Source organism: Ptiloglossa arizonensis, chromosome 3, assembly GCF_051014685.1.
Source record: "Ptiloglossa arizonensis isolate GNS036 chromosome 3, iyPtiAriz1_principal, whole genome shotgun sequence".
In the NCBI taxonomy this organism is placed as follows: domain Eukaryota; kingdom Metazoa; phylum Arthropoda; class Insecta; order Hymenoptera; family Colletidae; genus Ptiloglossa; species Ptiloglossa arizonensis.
This window is the reverse complement of record NC_135050.1, coordinates 24,433,434-24,455,413: the sequence shown is the minus strand read 5'-3', so window position 1 is coordinate 24,455,413 and position 21,980 is coordinate 24,433,434. Positions and strand designations below refer to the sequence as shown.

The 21,980-nt window shown below is 38.4% G+C and overlaps 1 protein-coding gene across 2 annotated transcripts in view; it reads right to left on the bottom strand.

Annotated features, from left to right (window-relative positions):
• Tok (tolloid-like protein 1 tolkin) overlaps nt 1-21,980 on the bottom strand; it is a 105,699-nt gene that overhangs the window by 32,465 nt on the left and 51,254 nt on the right. For both annotated transcript variants that reach the window (XM_076306149.1, XM_076306150.1), the window contains exons 2-4: nt 8,666-8,818; nt 8,211-8,415; nt 6,390-6,662 (exon numbers count right to left, since the gene is read on the bottom strand). In XM_076306149.1, the coding sequence (XP_076162264.1) occupies nt 6,390-6,662; nt 8,211-8,415; nt 8,666-8,818 (631 nt within the window). The remainder of the gene's footprint in view (nt 1-6,389; nt 6,663-8,210; nt 8,416-8,665; nt 8,819-21,980) is intronic.

Below are 21,980 nucleotides of genomic sequence, written 5' to 3'. Positions count from 1 at the left end.
TAATCGCTATTTACGCGTAATCTCCGTTGTTCGACGAACGTTAGGGTGAGTCGGTGAAGCGGTCGAAGCGATAATAATTTTTCAACCGGCGAGAGGTGAACAATTTAACGAAAGTAACGTGTAATTTAGATTCCAGGGGAGTTAATCGTCGTGCGTTTGTAAACGTCGATTTCATTCGGTTTAAAGGTACAGTGTTTTTGTTTACGCGAAAGTACAATTGTCCTTGTGCATCTGAAAATCGTTTAAAAATTATTCGGTCGAATTAATAACGCGACGTGTATTACAACGATATTACAAAAATTTCCGTTACATATTAATCCGTATTACAATAGGTCGCTCGATCGCTAGACCACTCTTACGAAATTATTTATCAACGTGTTCGCTCGCTCGTAAAAATAACAAACGGCTCTGAAAATTATTCCTCCTCGCGCACGTTCAACAGTCGCTATTAACGAACAATTCGATCATGTAAATTGTTCACGCGACGCATATTACGAGAATTTTACCGGGTTTACGTTCGTATCGGATTACAAAGTGTCGTATACAAATCGAAGAAAAAATAAGGACAAAAGGAACAAATAGAAAAATACGAAGCAATAACTAGGAAAGATGGTCCATACAAGGTACAAGTAGCTCAAAAATGGGGTCATTGTAACGAATGTAATTTTTGTTTAAGTGACTCGCAAGACTGAAGATTTCGGTAATGTATTGGGTTGTTCGGAAAGTTATTTCGTTTTTTTCTTGATGAAATACGATTTTTTAGAGTGTATAAACATTAGGTCTGGGTTAAGTCTAGGTTAAGTCTGAGTTAGGTCTGGGTTAAGTCTAGGTTAAATCTGAGTTAGGTCTAGGTTAAGTCTGGGTTAGGTCTAGGCTAAGTCTGGGTTAGGTCTAGGTTAAGTCTAGGTTAGGTCTAGGTTAAGTCTGGGTTAGTTCTGGATTAGACATTAAATTATACATTCTCCAATTTGGAAATCGAAATCCTTTTCCAAACAACCGAATACATCTTACTCGATTATCTCGTATTCTTAGTGAAGAATCACCATTTGTAAATAAGCACGGTAAAAAATATACGTTCAGCTGTCAGCGTGTCGTAAATAAATTACACAAAGAATTACTCGGGCTCCGAATTCTACGCGTGAATTGAGTCCGCGTTACGAGGACTCCTCGTCGCTTGGTGACTCGCGACTCGGATCGAGTTCATCGAAACGAACCTTAAATTCTTTTCGCACGTCCGTCCGAGTGTCCAGGTGACGGACAACGACCGCGATAACCCGTTCGGTGTGTCCCTGATAACTCACCGTTGAAAGAGTGGTCCGTTGGGGAAGCGCGAGGAAGATATCGCGCGCAAGAACGGAAGTCACGGAGGACAGCGGAAAATGATGAGTTACGGTGAACCGATCCTCTATCGATCGACGAACGTATTCGCTGAATACGAAATTTTCTACGGCTGATCTCTATAAATCACTCGCTCCGTATCGAGCGTCTCCCTCTTCTTGCATTTTTCTCGTCCCCTCTGCCCTCACGACGACGACCACCCCACAGACCCCCGCTCTGTCCATCTTTTTGCCTCTTCGTTCCCTAAGAAAGTTGAAACGCGACTGCTCGGGGTTGGAGGTGGATAGCTGGAGAGAGAGAGAGAGAGAGAGAGGGAAAGAGAGAGAGAGAAAAAAGGGGAGAGAGCTAGATCGATAGGGCAAAGTCACCCCCCTGGTGGCGCGATCGCTTTTACGGATCCTTCGATGAAAAACGTTTAAGCCGCGATTAGATTGGACCCACGGTGAAATTAATGCGTCCTGGACGACCGTTTTTGCCCGATGCTTAAAGCCGACTTAAATTTACAACCGAGGATCCTGACGAGAGGCCGGAAAGAATTCGCGGGATTCGAAACTTCGTTACCGATGAGCGATTACGTCTTTTGCGTACGTTGTCTCTTAGAGGAAAATTCGAATCGGGTATGTAGGTTTGACTCGCAACGTCGAGGTGTACCGTGCAGGTGCGATCGCGAATCGAGTTTCGAGGAACGTTGCTCTCGAGAATTTTCCCGCGCTCGTTCTTGGAACGGAGATCGCTATCAAAATCGCCCACGTAGTGAGATTCATCCGGTTGTGACATTGGAGAGAACATTCTTGGAGTATTCATTTGTGAATTGATGATTCTTGGATCATTCATTCGTGGGTTACCAATTCTTGGATTATTCATTTGTGAGTTACCAATTCGTGAATCACTAATTTGTGAATTGTCAATACTTGGATTATCAATTTATGAATTTCCAATTTTTGCATGACCAATTCGTGAATTACTAATTTATGAATGACCAATTCGTGAATTACTAATTTATGAATGATCTATTCGAGAATTACTAATTTATGAATTACCAATTCGTGAGTTACTAATTTGTGAATTACCAATTCGTGAATTACTAATTTACGAATGACCAATTCCTGAAATGCTAATTTATGAATGACCAATTCGTGAGTTACTAATTTATGAATGACCGATTCGTGAGTTACTAATTTACGAATTACCAATTTGTGAATTACTAATTCGTGAATTACTAATTTATGGATTACCAATTTGTGAATTACCAGTTTGTGAATTACGAATTCGTGAATTACTAATTTATGAAATATCAATTTGTGAATTACCATTTTCTGAATTTCCAATTTTTAAGTGACCAATTCGTGAGTTACTAATTTATGAATTACCAATTCGTGAGTTACTAATTTATGAATTACCAATTCGTGAATTACTAATTTATAAATTATCAATTTGTAAATTATGAATTCGTGAATAACGAATTTTGAAATATGAAATCGAACAGTCGGTATTTCCATAACCTCAAAGTAACTCGTACGATAGTATTTCGAGCGCTATGTATCGATCAGTCCCGTCATTGTTACCGAAACGGTTGAGAAAACTTGTCCCAGAGATTTTTTCCGGTTTCACGTTTCTGAAAACAAAACGAACGAGCGTTCGGAACGCAAATGAAATATTACAAGATCCTTGGTTACCGTTCGCAACCGTTTCTTTCGAGACGGTCATATTCGAACAGAGTCACGTGGAAACGTGGGTAGAAATTCCAAGGGATTCAAGGTTTAACCACGTCAAAGGTATCGAGTCCGACTTGATCCTCTCGAGAGAATTCTCTCCGTAGCTTCATTGGAGAATCACAATGCGATCGTGTTTCACGGTGTCGGATACAGGCCATAAACAAACGCTTTCGTAAGCCTGTTTCAATGTGGCGGGGAACGCCCGTTGAAATACTATGCCAAACACACTGATTTCCGGGCGGGACGCCAGAAGAATTCGCACGACGAGCGGGAAATTCATTTTTTAATCGAGAGTTACCACGGCATTAAATCGTCGGACACCGTGTACGTGTATTAAAATTATAATCTTAAAAGCCAGAGTCTCGATACCGCTAGATTTATGCCCGTTTAAACATCGATTCGTTTTGTCCAACGTTTTCGATACGTTACACGGTTAAATATTCTATACACAGTGATCGCTAGAGACCACCTCCGCGTTTTTCATCGAAGATTGTTAACAAAAAATAAAAGGAATGACCAATACGAAAAATCCGTCTAAATTTGAATACATTTTAATCTGTAATTTCCTTATCAAAATGTACCACACGGAATTTATCTTATCGTCTTTTAATCTTGGTTAAAAAATCGTGTACATATAATTCTGATTAAATAAAATAAAATTAACAATTTCTTTGAAACGATTAATTTTTATTTCTTCGAATTAATTTCGTCGCGTTTCGGTCACCGTTAAGGAACGAAAGGTGTAATTTGAATTGAAGAAAATAGTAAAATTGTTAACTTGGGGATGTAATCTTGAAACATTTTGTATTACGTGATATTGCCATCTTGGAACGATCCACGTTTCGTGGATCCACACATTTTTCATTTCCAGGCCGAGGAAATCGCGTGTAAAGTGATTTTGCGTAAAATATATCGCTGGTGAGCCTGTTTATCGTTTCGCTGGGCTGTTGCACTTTTACGTTCCGCTATTCGTTATAACTTTAAGGCTCGGGGCGTGACGTTGTAAAATAGTCGGTAACGTTAGCAGAGGGCCATAGTTTTATTAAAGTACGAGCGAAAAAAGGATTTCCTCGAATAGAGTTCTCCGATACAACGCTCCTTCCCTGTTCTAGACTTCATCCCCCATGGTGTTTCTACCAGAGACGCACATAATCTATACACGTACACATCTACGACCGGTCAGATACACTACTGCCGATGTTGACAGGTTATTGGCAGTTCAAGGGCTGAAAATGCCCGACCGGCAGTATCGGTCCCCATTTTCCAGCTTTACGATGACGGCCATTGTTATTGGCATAGTAGCCCCACCGGTGGAAAATTGTTGACGATAGGGGAGAGTTTGAGTTAAAAGAGCGAAGTCTACCATCGAAACCAGTATTACGCTTAATCGCTCTATTGGGCGTGCTTTTCGACGTATCGAGTAGCTTAAACTTTGTTTCTTACGATATTTCGAACAGTTTTATTTTTAATGAGAAACAAAATCAATTTTTTTTCGACAGTAGTATCGATTCCAATAGCGAATTCAAAGAGTACCTTGTTTCTTATACTTTGATCATTTTTTAGTAAGAAACAAAATATTTTATAGTCTCTTTTAATAGTAATATCGATTAGAATAGCGAATTTAGGATCTACTTTGTTTCTTTCGATATTTAGAATATTTTTTTTTAGTAAGAAACAAAATTAATCTCTTTTAAGAGCAATATCGACTACAATAGCAAATTTAGGGTCTACTTTGTTTCTTATATTTCGATAATTTTTTTCGAAAAAAACAAGATTATTTTCTTTTGACAATTAAAATAACGAATTAACAGTTTCTACCATCGTATTCGATGATAAAATCCATCAATTTTCAATCGCTCCATTGAAAACGACGCCATTCCACCCCCGATTGAATCTCGAAGATGAATGTTTGTTTCTTAAAATAATTCGACAATTTTGTCGACCGGATCAACTTCTCCCGCGCGACGTATTAACCGTAACGAATAACAGGTAATGAATATTTACAAGCTACGTCTAATATATTCAATATCAAATAAAACGAATTAAATATTATATATTATATGTTTATTTGTTACATAAATTCATTATATTTAAGCACTATATTAAATATGCAATTCTCGTATAGAACTCGATCGTGGTTAATTATAGAGAATAAATTTTCGCCGTTTACAAGACCATTGCAAATGGATATCGCGACTAATTCTAACATCGATTACCAATGGATTAACTTTACTTACAGTATTATATTATTCTATAAAAGTGTTAAACAGTTTCAATTGAGACCGAGTCAATTGTGTGCACCCGACACCGTTGTAAAATTAAAGTATTTAGGAAATTCGCAAATTGGTAAATTACAAAGAGAATTACCATGAAAAGATAAAAAAAAAAGAAAAGAAAAACTCGAGTAGACGGAATAAAAGCTACGAGAACGTGGCTGGTAAAATTGTACTCGACAAAACCGGAGCAGGGATGTAAAGCACGAAATCTTTGATAAAACTTTCACGCGGACATTGAAAAGATGAGAAAAACGCTACGTCTCGTGTACTACGTAGTTGCACAAGAGATAGAAACATCCCATTTAGTTTACGTGTTTCGCATTCGGTTGGTGTAGCTTTCGTGAAACGAGAATGTGAAACCCGATCGAGTGGCAACACATTAATTTGTACCTTGCCCGATACTCCGTGTCATCCTTTACACTCTTATCGAATACTAATATCCAGTGGAGATCCTGAGCATCGTAAATTTCTACTAGCATCTTAAACCCTTTCGAATCGATCTGACAACTTTCCTTGATAAATGTGTTTTGCTCCACAGAATTATTCCCAGCACACTACATACATATATATATATATATATATATATATATAGATGGAATCGAAGTGAAATATATTTTTCTTCGTGGGCAACACCAACGCCTTACTTAACGTCGCTAATATACGTTACAACAATGATATTTTCAATATTCTTCCACGGTTAGCCTGAACATTAAATTTTCTTATTCTTTAATATTAAGAACACAGCTCTGATCAGAGAAGTATATATCGTTAATAATTTTTTTTTTTTTTTTTTAAGCACTGATACATTGCTCGTTTAAATATTCGTTTTGACGGATTAAATTGGTCCGAGAGAAGGGTCGCCGAGTTTGATTTTTCTCTCACTGGTCAGCGATACGAAAAACATTGTTATTTTATTGTGTATATGTGAAATTGTGTATATCGTGCGCGTGTACACGTAAAATTAAAAAGTTACGAAAACGTATCGCATCTTCTCGACGAAACGCGTAATGTTCACGTACAACTGACAATTGAGATTTAAGAAATGAAGGTTCATTCATACCTTCTACGATGATGACGACGATGACGCCGTTTCGATACGTTCTGCGTGCTGGTTTCCGGTTGAACGGTGAACGCTTCCTCGATGTTCTCCACGTTTGCGTCTTTCATTTGATTGGTGTTCTCGGTGGTCGTGGTGGACGAGCTCAGCTCGTGGGACGTTTTCGGAAACGCGTGCATCGATTTCGTTGCGTTCACGGTCGATATTGTGTGAGACGATTGATGATTTTTTCGAGCGGAGTGTCTCTTCTTCGTCGATTGAGTCGTCGACTCCAATCTGAGAGTTTGAACAAATTTGTGGTTACGTGTGCAATGCGCGAACATATTGCGTGAGAAAAGATCGCTACGGACGTGGCTCTGTTATTTAATATAATTACACTCGCGTGAAATTAATGTGTTTTTTGTTTCAATATTTTTAGAAATGTGTTTAACTTTTCTTATTATATGTAAATTTTCGTTTCATATTTACGCTAATAAATGATTATTATTATTGTATGCAAAAATTTTCTTACAAATCGAAATTACTTTCGCAACGTTTATTCTTTTTCGTCGATAACGATTTGAAATTCCTGTTACAACAATAAAACACGCGAGTGGCTTACGAAACAATGCGCACGTTCGTTTTATCGTTCGCTATTAATTAACATTACAGACAGGGAAATCACCCCGATTTTATAATTGGCGTACGCAGAAATGTATCGCGTCCGAGATAAATTTTGTTATTGTTGGTTACTCGCGGTGTTGATGTTTTCTGACAATAGCCACTACAAATCGACACCGATTAAAGTCGTTCGTTTCGTCGCGTACTGCAGAAACTGAACCTCTTACCGTGAACGCGTACAAAATTTATTGTATAATATAACAGACGACAGCGGAATCTCTGAAAATAGATCTTGTAACGAATATCGTACACTGTGAAATTTCGATTTAAATTTAATTTCGCGTATACTTTTATACGTTTGTAATACAATTCTATAATTCTATATTATTGGGTCGTTCGGAAAGTCATTTCATTTCATTTTTTTTTTGGTGAAAAGGAAACACGATTTTTTTGGAGCGTATAAATATTTTATTAAATTATATATTCTCCATTTTAGAAAACTAGTGGAACAACCTAATACAATACACACTTTCCGAACAACCTAATACAATACACATTTCCACATCTGAAAATCTGTCTTCCGATCACAAATTTCCGAGAAAAGAATCTACATATATTTTCATACGTCTGCAATATAATTTCTACAATTCGATATTGAAATACACGTATAAGAAACAAATTCCCTCTCAGCTATAAAAGTTGAGAAACTAATTCACGTGTAATTTTATACGTTTGTAACGCACTTCCATAAACTGTAACGCACCTGTCCACGAAAAGATCCCACTCGGAAAATATTCCTCGAAGTTTGAGAGAAAATGATCCAAAGAAAGAAGAAAAAAAAGAAGCTGAATCCAAAGTACCTCGCACATTCGCGTGATCCGCGTGAACGAAACAAAGGGACGTATGATTCGAAAACGAGTAATTACTTCGAAATCGGCTGAAACGCAACGGAACACGAGAGCAACGACCCGGAAGTCATCCGCGGAACTTCTAACCGAGAAAACTTCCGGCGGTTATTTTTTCCACGTTTTAATTGCTTTCTCGGGTGTGTCTCCTTTTTGAAAAATCGTCATTCGAGACGCGTCGTCGCGCGGAGTATCTCCTCGAGGAATGAAAAATCTCGTCGTCGACGTCGTCGTCGCGTGCACGCGTCGCGTTTAATTCTCGCGTAAAAATAATTTTCTTTCTGTATTTTTTTTTCTTCTTCTTCCGAGTTTGCCCTACCTGAATTCGACGCCCTCGTCCCTCACGCCGGGCCCTGCGTCGTCGTTCCTCGCGTTAAAACTGAATCCACCCCCTAGGTCGCCGTCCATGCTGTATTGATTCCGGTCCACCATAATTGGTTCGGATTTCTCTTGAGAAGCCGCGATCTCGTCGTTCTCCCGATGTGCCTCGTTAGCGTCGTGCTCATTTTTAAACTGAAGGATCTCTGAAACGACACCTGTCGCTAGCGCCGCTCACGCACACACACATACACACACGCCCGCGTATCGACGATACTCGTTTTTTTTTTTTTTTTTTTTTTTCGTGAAAAAGCTCGACGCGGTGGCGGTGGAGAAAAGAAAAAAAAGGAATAGAAAAGAAAAGAAAAACAACAAGAAGAGAAAGAGAGAGAGAGGCTAGAAAAGAAAAGAGAGGAGAATAGAAAAGAAAAGAAGCTCGAAGGAAAAGTTTCTTACCTGTGAGACCCTCCTCTTCGACCTGGAGACCCTCTTTCAAGACTTCGTCCCGGTACTTCTCCAGCTCCTCGAGGTAACTCTTGTTGAGCTTTTGCTGTCGCCATTCCGTCTCGTACTTGATATTCGGCAGGGCAATGTCGCCGAGGAAACCACCTGAAAGCAAACCGTATTACAAAACCACGACGAAGGACGACCTTCTTCCTTACTTGGATCTCGTTATTATATTCACTATCGCGCCGCTACCTCTCATCGTGTATTAGTCGCGAGCAGAGACGTTAGAGGGGACGGTGAAAAGTTTCTGGAAGACGAGTGGCTCCGACCACCGCCATTGTTCCGTGACGCCACTAACGTGATCTATCTTTCAAATCGGAATCTTAAATTCCCTACCGACTTTTAACGACTTCTAACAGATTCTTTCAACAGCTTCCTTTCTTAACGCTCTGTTGCCTCTTGTTTTACATTTACCGACTGTTTCTCGAACAATGTGAATTAATTCCATTCTGGATTAAATTCGTCGAATTGAGATGGAAAAATTGTCAGTTTCGAGTGTTTGGTTATACGAAGAGGATACAGAATTCTCGATTCGAAGACAAGAAGTATCAGATTGTAATTCGTAAAATTTACTCGTAAAGAAATTAACGGAAGTTTAAACTCTCTCTACAAAATCCACCGTTTTGGGTGTCAACAATCTAATGTACATTGCAGAAGGTGTTTTAAAATGTTCAATTATTCCTCCCTGAAAAACAAACAAGAATCGTAGAGAACCCCCGATTTTTTACCCCAAATACCGCACTACTTGACAAAGTTTAATCGTAACGAAGTTACGGAGGTTTAAAACCTTCCCATAAAATTGACCATTTTGCATAGTAACAACGTAGTGTACACCGTCGGCGCAAAGTTAGGGGTTTTGTACTCTTTGGTTTATTTCCAAATACTTATCTCCCGAAGCACGTGCACGAGAGTTACTTGAAAAATTTTTAATTATTCCTCCGCGGAACGAAATAAAACGATGTAGAAAAAAAAGTCGATGCTTCGACCAAAAAATACTACCCTCTTCGATAAAGTTCGAGTTCGCGAGGTATTCGGGAAAAAGTTGAAACACGAATAATCTCCCGGAGGGAAATCGGCCATTTCGCGTGCCAACAACCTAACCTATACACAGAGCGCGTGCACGCGGATTCGGACTTTCCTCGATCGCCCGTCCAGATGTCTTCTTATTGATACCAATAACCGGATAACGCATTTCCGAGACACTGGCCGGGGCAACGCAGCGCATTAACGGACCCACTGTGACTATCAGCGACCATAAATCACGTGGCCGTGTTATCGGGTGAAAAGAGAGTTTGTTCGGAGCCGCAGTTGTTGTGACCGATGTAAACAGCTCCGCTGTTATCGCCTGTCGAACCGTAGCAACCGGAGGAGGAGACGAGACGTGACGCGAAAAGGGAAGCAGCACGAAGAGGGGACAGGGGGAGAGGGAAGAGCGAACGCGGAGAAAAGACAGGGTGGAAAAGAGACCAATGCTGCCGGAAGGATGGGAGAACAGAGGGGGGAGAGGACTTTTGAGAAAGTCCGATAATAGGATTAAGGACACAGGAGCTTTCTCTCGCTCTCTGTCTACTCTTCCCCTCGTTCTTTCGCTTGCTCTGTCTCTTTCCCACTCTCTTACTCACTCTTTCACACTCTTTCTCTCCCTTACTCTCTCACTTGCTCTCTTACATTCTTTTTCTCTCTCGCTCACTCTCTCACTTATTCTTTCATATTCTCTCTCTTGCACACACTATTTCTTACTTACTTTTTTATTCTCTCACACTCTCTCTTACTCTCTTACTCTCTTACTCTCTCTCTCTCTTATTTATTCTCTTACTCTCTCACTTATTCTCTTACTCTCTCTTACTTTCTTACTCTCTCACGCTCTCTCTTGAGTACTCTCTTACTCTCTCACACTCTCTCACTAACTCTCTAACTCTCTCTCACTCTCTCACACTCTCTCTTATTCTCTTACCCTCTCACACTCTCTCTTACTCTCTTATTCTCTTATTCTCTCACACTCTCTCTCGCTAACTCTCTTACTTTCCCTTACTCTCTCACACTCTCTCGCACACTTTTTTTTACCAACTCTCTTACTCTCTCACGTTCTCTCTCACTTACTCTCTCTCCCTCTCTCTATCGTGCCCCCCCCCCCCTCTTTGTCCTTCCCGGTGCAGCTTTGACCCGCTTTTTCCAGGGCGCGTAAAGGGAAAAGATCTCGTTACACGGGACAAAGACCGGCTCGTTAGTCGAGGAGAGCCGCGACAAGGAGGAAACGAGTAACGGGGGAGAAAAAGCGATTATCCAATTCCGTGTCGACCACCCGTTCGATTTCTTAGCGGCAGGGTTAGGTGCTCCGTCACCAGACGTGGCGGATAATTAGATCGCCGAAGGGATGGCGGGGAGGTACGAGCTCGGCGTTGCTCTCTTCTCGATGTGTTGATTCATTCGGACTCGAATCAGATCCGTTTCGTCGGAGGGCAGTCCCCCGTTTTCAGTGATAAGTTCTCTTTAACCCGAGACCACGAGCAAATAAGGGAACGCGGCTACGATTCGTACAGCGCGCTCCACGCAAAATGGATCAAGGAAGAAATTCGTTTATAGCTCACGTAGCGTATAACGTGTAGGCATTGTTTTCATTTCCAATCAATTGGAATGTGGTTTTAAAGGTCTGAGCGACGATAGATAATATTTTGAAAATATTTTGCACCAAGAAAAATCACGTAAATTTAAAATTTTCTTTAATATACACACTACGTCAATATCGATTCGTAAATACTGATTTTAAGGCCCGAGTGACGACAGATAATTCGTTTATAGCTCACGTAGCGTATAACGTGTAGGCGTTGTTTTCATTTCCAATCAATTGGAATGTGGTTTTAAAGGTCTAAGCAATGACAGATAATATTTTGTAAATATTTTGCACCAAGAAAAATCACGTAAATTTAAAATTTTCTTTAATATTTCCACTACGTTAATATCGATTCGTAAATACCGATTTTAAGGTCTGAGCGACGACAGATAATATTTTGGAAAAATGTCGCACCGAGAAATATCATGTAAATTTAAAATTTTCTTTAATAATCCCACTACGTCAATATCGATTCGTAAATACCGATCTTAAAGGTCCGAGCGACGACAGATAATTCGTTTATAGCTCACGTAGCGTAGAACGTGTAGGCATCGCTTCCATTTCCAATCAACGGGAATGTGGTTTTCGATTGTTGCTAGCCATGTCGCGCAACGACTGCAGCACGTTTGCGGTAACGTGGATGAGTCGAGGTTGGTGCGTATCGACGCGCGACATTGTAACAGGAAGATTAATAACAGGGGTAAACTTATTTGTTCGTAACAAACGATAGAAGGAAGAGTATCTAAAATGCATACACCGATCTCTTAACATTTCGAATCTATTTATACAATAAATACACACTTGAAGAATTACCGAGATAATTTAAACGCGTGGCATTCGATCTCTCCGTATTCCATTCGGTAAATTTTCTAAATTTCGAAAAAATCACTCCTACATCGATTACACTCACTTCGAGACCCCGATTAACCTTTTCACTACTCGGTCGGTCAATCCCGTGCGATGAACGCTCATGGGCGTTCAATATGTACGTATTCTACATACGCGAGAAGATCTTCCGCACACTGGGTACCGTTCGCGTCTCGATAATTCGTAATCGGTACCAAAAGCTTCTCCTATACGTTAAAACGTCACCAGCGGATTTCTTTCTTCTCGATTCTCGTCTCGATCTTCCCGGTGTCCTTCCACGAATCATGGACCGCTCTAGTTTATTCTGCATCGCGATTACAAAATGGACGTAAATTCACAAAGGAATTCCCGTGGCCAGAGGTCCGAGATGCGCGAGTACGGTTTCTGAAATTCAGCCGCTTCGAGTTATTGTATCGCCTCGGTGGTGGACGCGCGAATAGGCTCCCATTAGCAGTCACGTACGCGTCAATACACCATATCGTTGAACGCTGTTTGCGCGTTACATGGGATTGGCCGTGCATTGTCCCCACAATTTCTGAAATGATCGCCCGGGAACTAGATGCGCAGGTAGTCGCGTTGCGGCCAGGCTACGGCTTTCAAACTATCACAGACGAAAGACAAGGATGGAATACAGAGTCTTTGTATCCCAGTTCCGCTATTGTGCACTTACGCGCGCGTATCGAGAACCGCAATTGCGGTTTTTCGTTCAACGAAACTTCCCTCGCGCTTCGCGTCACGGACTACCTCGATAAAGGTAAACTTTCGACGCGTACTCTTTTCATGGAATTATATCACGGTTCCTTCGATCTCAATGGATTTTATTTACGACAAAAGGAGTGCCTGGAAGAAGGAATTTGCCTTCTGAACAGTCGACACATTTTTACACCGAATTTTGCGTTAACAATTAACGAATTACTTTTCTATTATTGAATTATTACAATTATTTCCACTTTTCCAATTTTTTCATTTTCTTGCACATTTTACAAATCGATCGGTTTGCTTGTTTTTTTTTTTATTTTTTTATAAATAAATTTAAGTAAATCGACGATCCATAAATGCGGTTACATATCCATGATGGTAATTGAAATCGATTTTTAGCATTTTCGTACGGTTTAAGTGACATTTTAAGTTAAAAGTTACTATTTTGGATGTTCGATTAACATTTATGTATTGTTATTACATATTTCAGACGTTTCTGGATAGTTAGTCTAACGACACCAAAATGTACTGCAATGCCAATGGAGTACTTTTCGTTCGAGATAGAATAGCACGGTGAAAAAAAATTGTATTAAAAAGTTTTAGGTAGTTGTAGCAAAGAGGAGACTTCGATCTTTAAATTCATAGTAATCTTAGGCCCGTGGAAAATTTTTCAAACAATTGGGAGCGATTTGAAATTTTTCAACTTTTCTGAGAAAACTGTCTTCACCTTTTCGTTCGGTTCCTGGTGTCAGTGAATTTTCAGAGGAATTCGATTTAGGGGCACGAAAATAGAAGGTTCGACCTTTAAAATGGCCCCATGAAGATTATTATACGACCATTTTTCACAAAGTTACAACGGTTCAAAATCAATATCGTTTCAGTTAAGTGCCCGGAAAGTTTTGAGCGGTCTTGGTTCCCGCGCGTTATCGGAAACAATGAATGCACGCGTATCTTCGAAACTGTATTAAAAATTTATTAACCGTGAGAGACGACGGTTTACCACGACCAACGATTGAAAAATGAAAGACGTCGATCGACGTTTACCGTCAGCGGTGTATCAAAGTACACGAAAGACACTTTGAACGTTTGTGTAATCGTTTAATCGATAACCGATGGAAATATTAATTCGTCACAATTATCGAATACCGTCGCGAGAACAACTTCTCTCGAGCTATGTACACCTGACAATCCGAGCGCAAAAATTTAAACACTTACAGTGGACTTGGTTAAGGAACGATCGTCGGTTGGTTGCGCGCGCATTCGACCAATTTGAGCGCGTTTTTCTCGAAGATTTCGTTATTCTCGATTCTCGTCTTCGAGCCGTGAAATCCATCCTGACCTCGTTCGTACCGCGAATTACGAACCACACTGTATACACATCGTGTTACGCATCGCGCGTTTCGCTTAACCTTAATGCGTTCTTCCGTTCGATTATACCCTCAAGGTACTCGAGTTAAAAATGTCCCGAATGCATGGAACTCGTGCTTTCAAGTTTGTCACACGACGAGAAGATCGAAGAAATCTAAGAGCACTCTGTTACAATGAAACGCGACAACAGTATTACGATTAGATAAAGGAGCATTCTATTGCAATGGTGTTCGGGAGTATTCTGACGCAATTAAATACAAGATCAATCTATTAGAATTTGTTAAGATAACTTTTGATATAGAAGAAGAATGTATTGCGAGTATGGGTCAAAAAAGACCCGAGGGACTCATCAGATGAAACGTTCTTTCCTTCGATTATACTTTCCAAGTAGCTGGATAAAAAGTGTCTTAATTTATGATACTCGTGTCTTTAATTTTATAATGGACGAGAGGACTATAGAAATACAAGAGCTATTGCAATTAAATACAAGAACGTTCTATTACAATTTATTGCGATAATTTTTGACAGAGAAGAAGAATGTATTGCGAGTATGGGTCAAAAAAGACCCGAGGAACTCACCAGATGAAACGTTCTTTCCTTCGATTATACTTTCCAAGTAGCTGGATAAAAAGTGTCTTAATTTATGATACTCGTGTCTTTAATTTCATAATGGACGAGAGGACTATAGAAATACAAGAGCTATAGCAATTAAATACAAGAATATTTTATCACGATTAAATACAAGGGTTCTCTATCGCGATTGAATACAAGAACGCTCTATTACAATTTATTGCGATAACTTTTGACATAGACAAAGAATGTATGAGCTAGTGTGGGTCAAAAAAGACCCGAGGAACGCACCAGGGTCAATTGAATCCAAGAAACACGAAAGAGAGGTTTCCAATAACACAGATATCGTTGTTCGATACGCAGACTGCTCGGTACGCACGATTCCACGATCGTACGAGATTGCAGCATTCGAACACGTCGTGGTTCGATTCTCCATTTTTTTTTCTCTCTCTCTCTCTCTCTCTCTCTTGTCCTTTGACCCTCGACGGAACGTTTCGCGCGGTATCGTTGACGAAATACCCTCGGTCGGCTTATCGGTGTTTTCATAGCGGAAGACCATTGTAAAAGTTCAAAGTTAGTTCACGTACGTAAGTACTCGCGTTAACTGGTCACGTCCTTCTGCGTAATGTATAGTATTTATAGTATCCCGGTGAATAAGCTCTAAGTCTTTTATCAGTATCCCTGATAAATTAGCAACGATTTGTAAACATCGATCTTAAAGACCGAAAGGATAAGAAATTGTATTTTGAAACAATTTTACACTAGAAAAATCACGATTTTTTTAAATATTTCCACTACATTAATACCGATTCGTAAATATAAATTTTAAAAGTCTGAACGACGACAGATAATATTTTGGAAATATTTTACATCAAGAAAAATCACCAAAATTAAAAATTTTCTTTAATAATCCCACTACATCAACACCGATTCGTGAATACCGATCTTAGAAGTTTGAACAACGTTAGATATTTTGGAAATATTTTACACCAAGAAGAATCACACAAATTAAAAATTTCCTTTAATATTCCACATCAACACCAATTCCTAAATTCTAATCTTAAACGTTTGAACAACAACGGATAACATTTTGAAAATATTTCACACCACCAAGAATCCCAAAATTAAAAATTGAAAGAAATATTAAAAATGTAAAAATAAGAAATTAATCATTTTCTTTCTCCCCTCCACAATCTAAACCTCAAACTCAACCTCTTTCCAACCCTTTCGACGATTCTTTCGATCTGTTCGATAATTCCTTCGATTTTTCGACAACTCCCTCCACGTCGATGCAGTGTCTCGTTTATTTTTCAAAACTACGTTTCACGAACGAACGAACGAACGAACGAACGAACGAAACTCCCCAATCGAGAAACCGTATCACATTTATCAAGCGTGCACGAGCGCGGGCGTGTTTTTTCTCTCTGTAATTCGCTGAAGTGGCTCAACCGCGTGGAAACGTACGCGATCGTTTCCGCGAAATCGTTATGCATATTCAGAAATCCTCCGCGCGCTCTGTGAATTGCTTCGCGAATTCTTTTCGCTAGGAACGCCCCGGCATTAGCGGAGCTTCGCGTCGCGAGTGTTCGATGATACTCGACGGGCGATTTGTGTCAACGACGCCATTGTTACCCCGATTCGAGGGCCTACAGGTTCGCGAAATCGGTTGTGTCTGTACAACGGTGGACAATTTTTAGTTTTAACGGACATTTTGCAACCAACTCGTCCGTGACGCTCCGATCTCCACCGTGCCAATTATCGATAGACTTTTTGTTACTTTTTTTTTTTTTTTACGCTCACTGTGAACGATTACCGAACACTCTGGTTATCGTGTGTCATTTACGTCGAGATTTCCCGAATTCATATTTTCCACAGGGTGGCAAATATTATTGTTACTGTAACAGTTACGCAAAGATACAAATAGTATTATTATACACTTGGAATTGGCGTTGTACAGTTTATTTAATTTTATTAGGTGGTTCGGAAATTCATTTTGTTTTTTGTTTTTTTGGTGAAAATGAAACACGATTTTTTTAGAGTGTATAAACAAATTTATTAAATTATGTATTGTCCGTTTTGGAAAACGAAATTGGGAAATTTAATAGTTAAGGTTTCAGTAGGTAATTTTTACACCATTCTTTATAGAATCTTCGTTTAATATTACTTTTAATTATTGAAATATTTCTTTTCTATTTCTGATAATCATTGTGGATGATAATAGAAATTTGTAAGTACGTATTATGTGTTGTTCACGTTGGAATATAAGATGGTAAATGTATAGTTGTTAACCAATAATGTTAACATTATACGTTACTCTATATTTAGAGTATATTTAAATCGATATACTCGAAGATTTATTTCGAAATTAGTCGTGATATTTAGAAAATAAAAATACATTAATCGAAATTTTAACTTCGCTTCGTAAAATCAATCGTTCACTCTTTGGTACGAGGATACCTACCGGGGAAAGGTTAAAGTATCCATACTGGACACTAATCGTAAGCAATGTTTACCATACAGTTACCAAAACACGTATTATGTACGTATCCATGTCGTAATATATTCAACCTACATCGTGTATCTCAAACAAGTACATTGTTTGAACAGCTGTAGTTCTGTACGATATATTGTGACACAAAATCGCCTACAGTAAGGATATGGAAATACTGTTTTGAGGATAAAAATCGATTACCAACGTGGTAGTGCAGAGGAATATGTCTCTGTGTTCTCAAAACAATGACAGGAGACTATTTAAAATTATATTTTATCGTATCTAAGATTTAATTTACCAAAAACGGGCAATATTTTGTACAGGGTAACTATTAAAATACTGAATGATCTAAAACAAAAATTTTACACACACACGTTTTTTATTATTCTATTACATACTACGAAAAATATAAAATTTTACTAACACACGTTTTTTATTATTCTATCACATATGACGAAAAATATGAAATTTTACACACACGTTTTTTATTATTCTATCACATATGACTAAAAACATATAAAATTTTACTAACACATGTTTTTTATTATTCTATCACATATTACGAAAAACATGAAATTTTACAAAAATACGTTTTTTATTATACTGTCACATATGACGAAAAATATATAAAATTTTACAAACACACGTTTTTTATTATTCTATCACATATGACGAAAAACACATGAAATTTTACAAATACACGTTACTTTTTATTTTATCACATATTATTATACGTGAAAAACAACATCCCTCGACACTATTTTCCTATTTCCGAATACAGAATTCTTTCCACGATGGTCTTTCCACGACCACCGTGTAGAACGACCTGATTAACACGAGACGTACGATTCCAATGCACGATTTACCTCGGTCGCGCGAGGTTCGGTGCATTTTCTGGCGTGCAATATCTCCAGCATTGAAATCTCGTAGGAAATGCGATTAGAAACGGCATCGAGTAATGCCAGGTTGGATCACGGCCGATCCGTGTCCATTGAAAAGTCGTTGTACGCCGTAACGCGGAAGAATCAATTAAATCGTATAAATTGAGGCGCGTGTCCACCAGTCACCGGTCGTTGGTGCACTATAGCCGATATTTACGGTTCATTCCGAATTCATCGTCGCGAATTCAACGATTGCGACCTCGTTAACAGTACGGTGAGATATCGATGTCGAGGTAGACCCGTTGGACAGGATCGTTCTCGGTAATTTCCACATCGACAAATTATTCGGCACTGTTAATGGGACACGCGCCAACATTACACCGAGTGTCGGGGACGATCCGCCGTGCGGTCCGCGAGTGGATTAATTAAAGGAAATCGATCGAGGGAATCGATAAGACACCACTTGGCCGCGTTGCACATTTTTCGTGTCATCGGGAGCTTCTTTCTTACGACGGAATCACTATTGTGTACGTTTCGTAGCGAAATCGAAGAATTGGTAATTTTTAACGACGAACATTGTCGATGTTTGAATTGTTGTAACTTTGTGAAAAGGAATCGTACAATAGTGTACCTAGGCTCATTTTAAAGGGGGAAGGTTGTACTTTTTTATATATCTATTGGATTTTTCAAAAGATGCTTTGACACGTGGATGGGGAGAGCGAAACACTTTGGGATAGAATTGTGGGATTTTTGATGTTTGTAGAAAACATTGCCGATGTTTGAAGTGTTGTAACTTTGTGAAAAGGAATCGTACAATAGTGTACCTAGGCTCATTTTAAAGGGGGAAGGTTGTACTTTTTTATAGATGTCTTGAATTTTTCTGAAAATACTTTGACACGTGGATGGGGATCGCGAAACACTTTGGGGTAGAATTGTGGGATTTCTGATGTTTGTAGAAAACATTGTCGATGTTTGAAGTATTGTAACTTTGTGAAAAAAAATCGTACAATAGTGTACCTAGGCTCATTTTAAAGGGGAAAGGTTGTACTTTTTTGTACATGTATTGAATTTTTCCAGAAAAATTTTTATATTGAGAAATGAGGCGGAAAAATAAAGTTGGTCCATTTTTCTGAAAGTATTTCTTAATTCGAATAACTCCACGGAATTAAATAAATTTTGTTCCGCAATTTTAGAAACAGTTCGAAGGCGAATATTTTCCCTTTTCAACGAGCCATTAGAAATTAATATACGATCTTTTATCGCCGATTTATGAGACTTTAAATGAGAAATGTGGCGTTGGCATTAGAATAACCGGAGGTAAACCACGAGGTGGTTGAACTTGTGCCTCGCGTGTATGCATTTTGCGTGCGTTTGGTGTGTGTTTGATTTATGCAAGGAATCGTGTACAATGGACCGAAAGAGAGTAGTGTCGCGTATTATTCACAGACGAATCGTTATTTTGCCTCTGTAATAACGATTGTGAGTTATTCTAACGTCGGCAGCACACTTTTCAAAGTACCATAAATCGGTGATAAAATATCGTACACCAACTTTTAACAGCTCGTTACAAAGAGAAGACTTCTGCATTTAAATTTGTTCCAAAACGAATTGCGAACAAAATTTTTTCAAATTTTTTAGAGTCGTTCGAATTTTGAAAATTTTCAGAGAAAAGAACGTCGTCTTTCCCGCCCTGTATTCAAATATAAAAGCATCTTCGCAAAAATTCAAACTAGCTGTAATAAAGTAGAGGCTTTCTTCTTTCAAACGAGCCTAGGTACACTGCCGAATGATTTTTTTTCATGAAGTTACAACGGTTCAAATATCGACACTTTTTCGACCCGAAGTAGCATTTAACGTTTGAGTATAACTCAAAAGTAGAGTAGATCTTACAAACATGTATCGTTTACTTTAACCTTTTATTCGTACCACTAATTGTATCGTTAAAATGATATCGTATAGATATAACTTCACCGAAACGATACTACAGCTTTTGATAACTTTTCGACAAAATATTCACGTCTCGAAAAATTTATCTCGCATATTGACACGAGGTCAATGCGTAAATATATGCGTTTTCAATACGAGGTCCAGGTGTTCCGGATATCCATTGTATTTGTTTTATTCTGCGGTAGAATTATTTTTTCACCCGCGTTGTCCCAATGTTGGCTTACGTTCAATTGCACGATGTACGGGATTTTGTATTGACCTAGATATTACGTACGATCAATGTATTTACTGAGCTGCATAAACCTTATGTTATGCAACATACCATGTGCCAGCTATTGGACATTCATTAAACCCTTTATCTTTCTCTTCGTAAAAAGCGACCAAATAATTATTCGTACAATTCTCAATGTAGATTTAACATCGGTAGAAGATATATTCCAAAAGTTATTGTAATTTATTGGTTCAATCACGGTCGTAACTTACAACGATACTATTCTTTTACGACGAATAACGAAAGAAATACACATTTCCAAAAAAATTCAGAAACGAAGTATTTACTCGTAGATTGTTTAATGTATTCTGTTTCTTTATCTGTACGTGCTTCTTACTGTATAAATGCATAAGGAAATATTCCAAATCAATAGTAAAGTTATGCTATTGTGCATCTCGAATTTCAAATAATATTAAACGAAAAGAATATACTTCACTTCGATAAGTAGAAATGAAAAGTATGTTCTTCCTCTACTCTAAAAGTGTCACACCTCTTAAAAGAATAAACTTTGATGTCGATGCACGTTGAAGAAACAATTTGTAAATGTCAACCAAATTCGCTTAATCTAATATTATTACTACTATTCTAACTTCCATAATACTCAAAGTGGGTCAAAGTGTACACATTGTAACGGAATAATCGTTAATTGCATAAAGCCAAGGTGCACAACCATTGCTTTCAAATCTAACTTCAAAGTTATCGTCGCGAAACGAAATTGAATCGACGAGTCGAAACACGGTACGAGTTCAAAATTAACCAATTTTCGAATAATCTCAAAACTACTGGTATGGAGAACAGTATAAAAAAAAAACTACCTCATATTCATGTATTTCGGGTAATTTTTAAATTGGGGTACAAAAACCTCTTGTTTTAAATATTTCAAAGTGCAATATTTAGACTTGCACCGATCCTCGTCGATTCAATCGTACTAATTCACCACCATTGTAAAAGTTAATTGGCGAACAACGACAAAACCTTAATGAATTACCATTAAGTTTTATGTAAAATGCATAGAACATATATAGACGTATTTCGGGTACAAAAACCTCTTCTTTTAAATATCTCAAAGTGCAATATTTAGACTTGCACCGATCCTCGTCGATTCAATCGTACTAATTCACCACCATTGTAAAAGTCAATTGGCAAACAACGACAAGACCTCAATGAATTACCATGAATTTTCACGTAAAATGCATACAATATATATATGTTTTTAAACTCGAGTAGAGAAATCTTTTCTTTCAAACATCTCAAAGTGCAATACTTAGACATGCACCGATCCTCAAACTCAATCGTACTAATTCACTACCGTTGTAAAAGTCAATTGGCAAACAATGACAAGACCCCAATGAATTCCCATGAATTTTTACGTAAATTGCATACAACATATATATCCGTATTTGAAGTAATTTTTAAACTTGGGTACAAAAACCTTTTCTTTCAAATATCTCAAAGTGCAATATTTATACTTGCACCGATCCTCAAACTAAATCCTACTAACTCACCACAATTGTAAAAGTTAATTGGCAAACAACGACAAGACCTCAATGAATTACCAC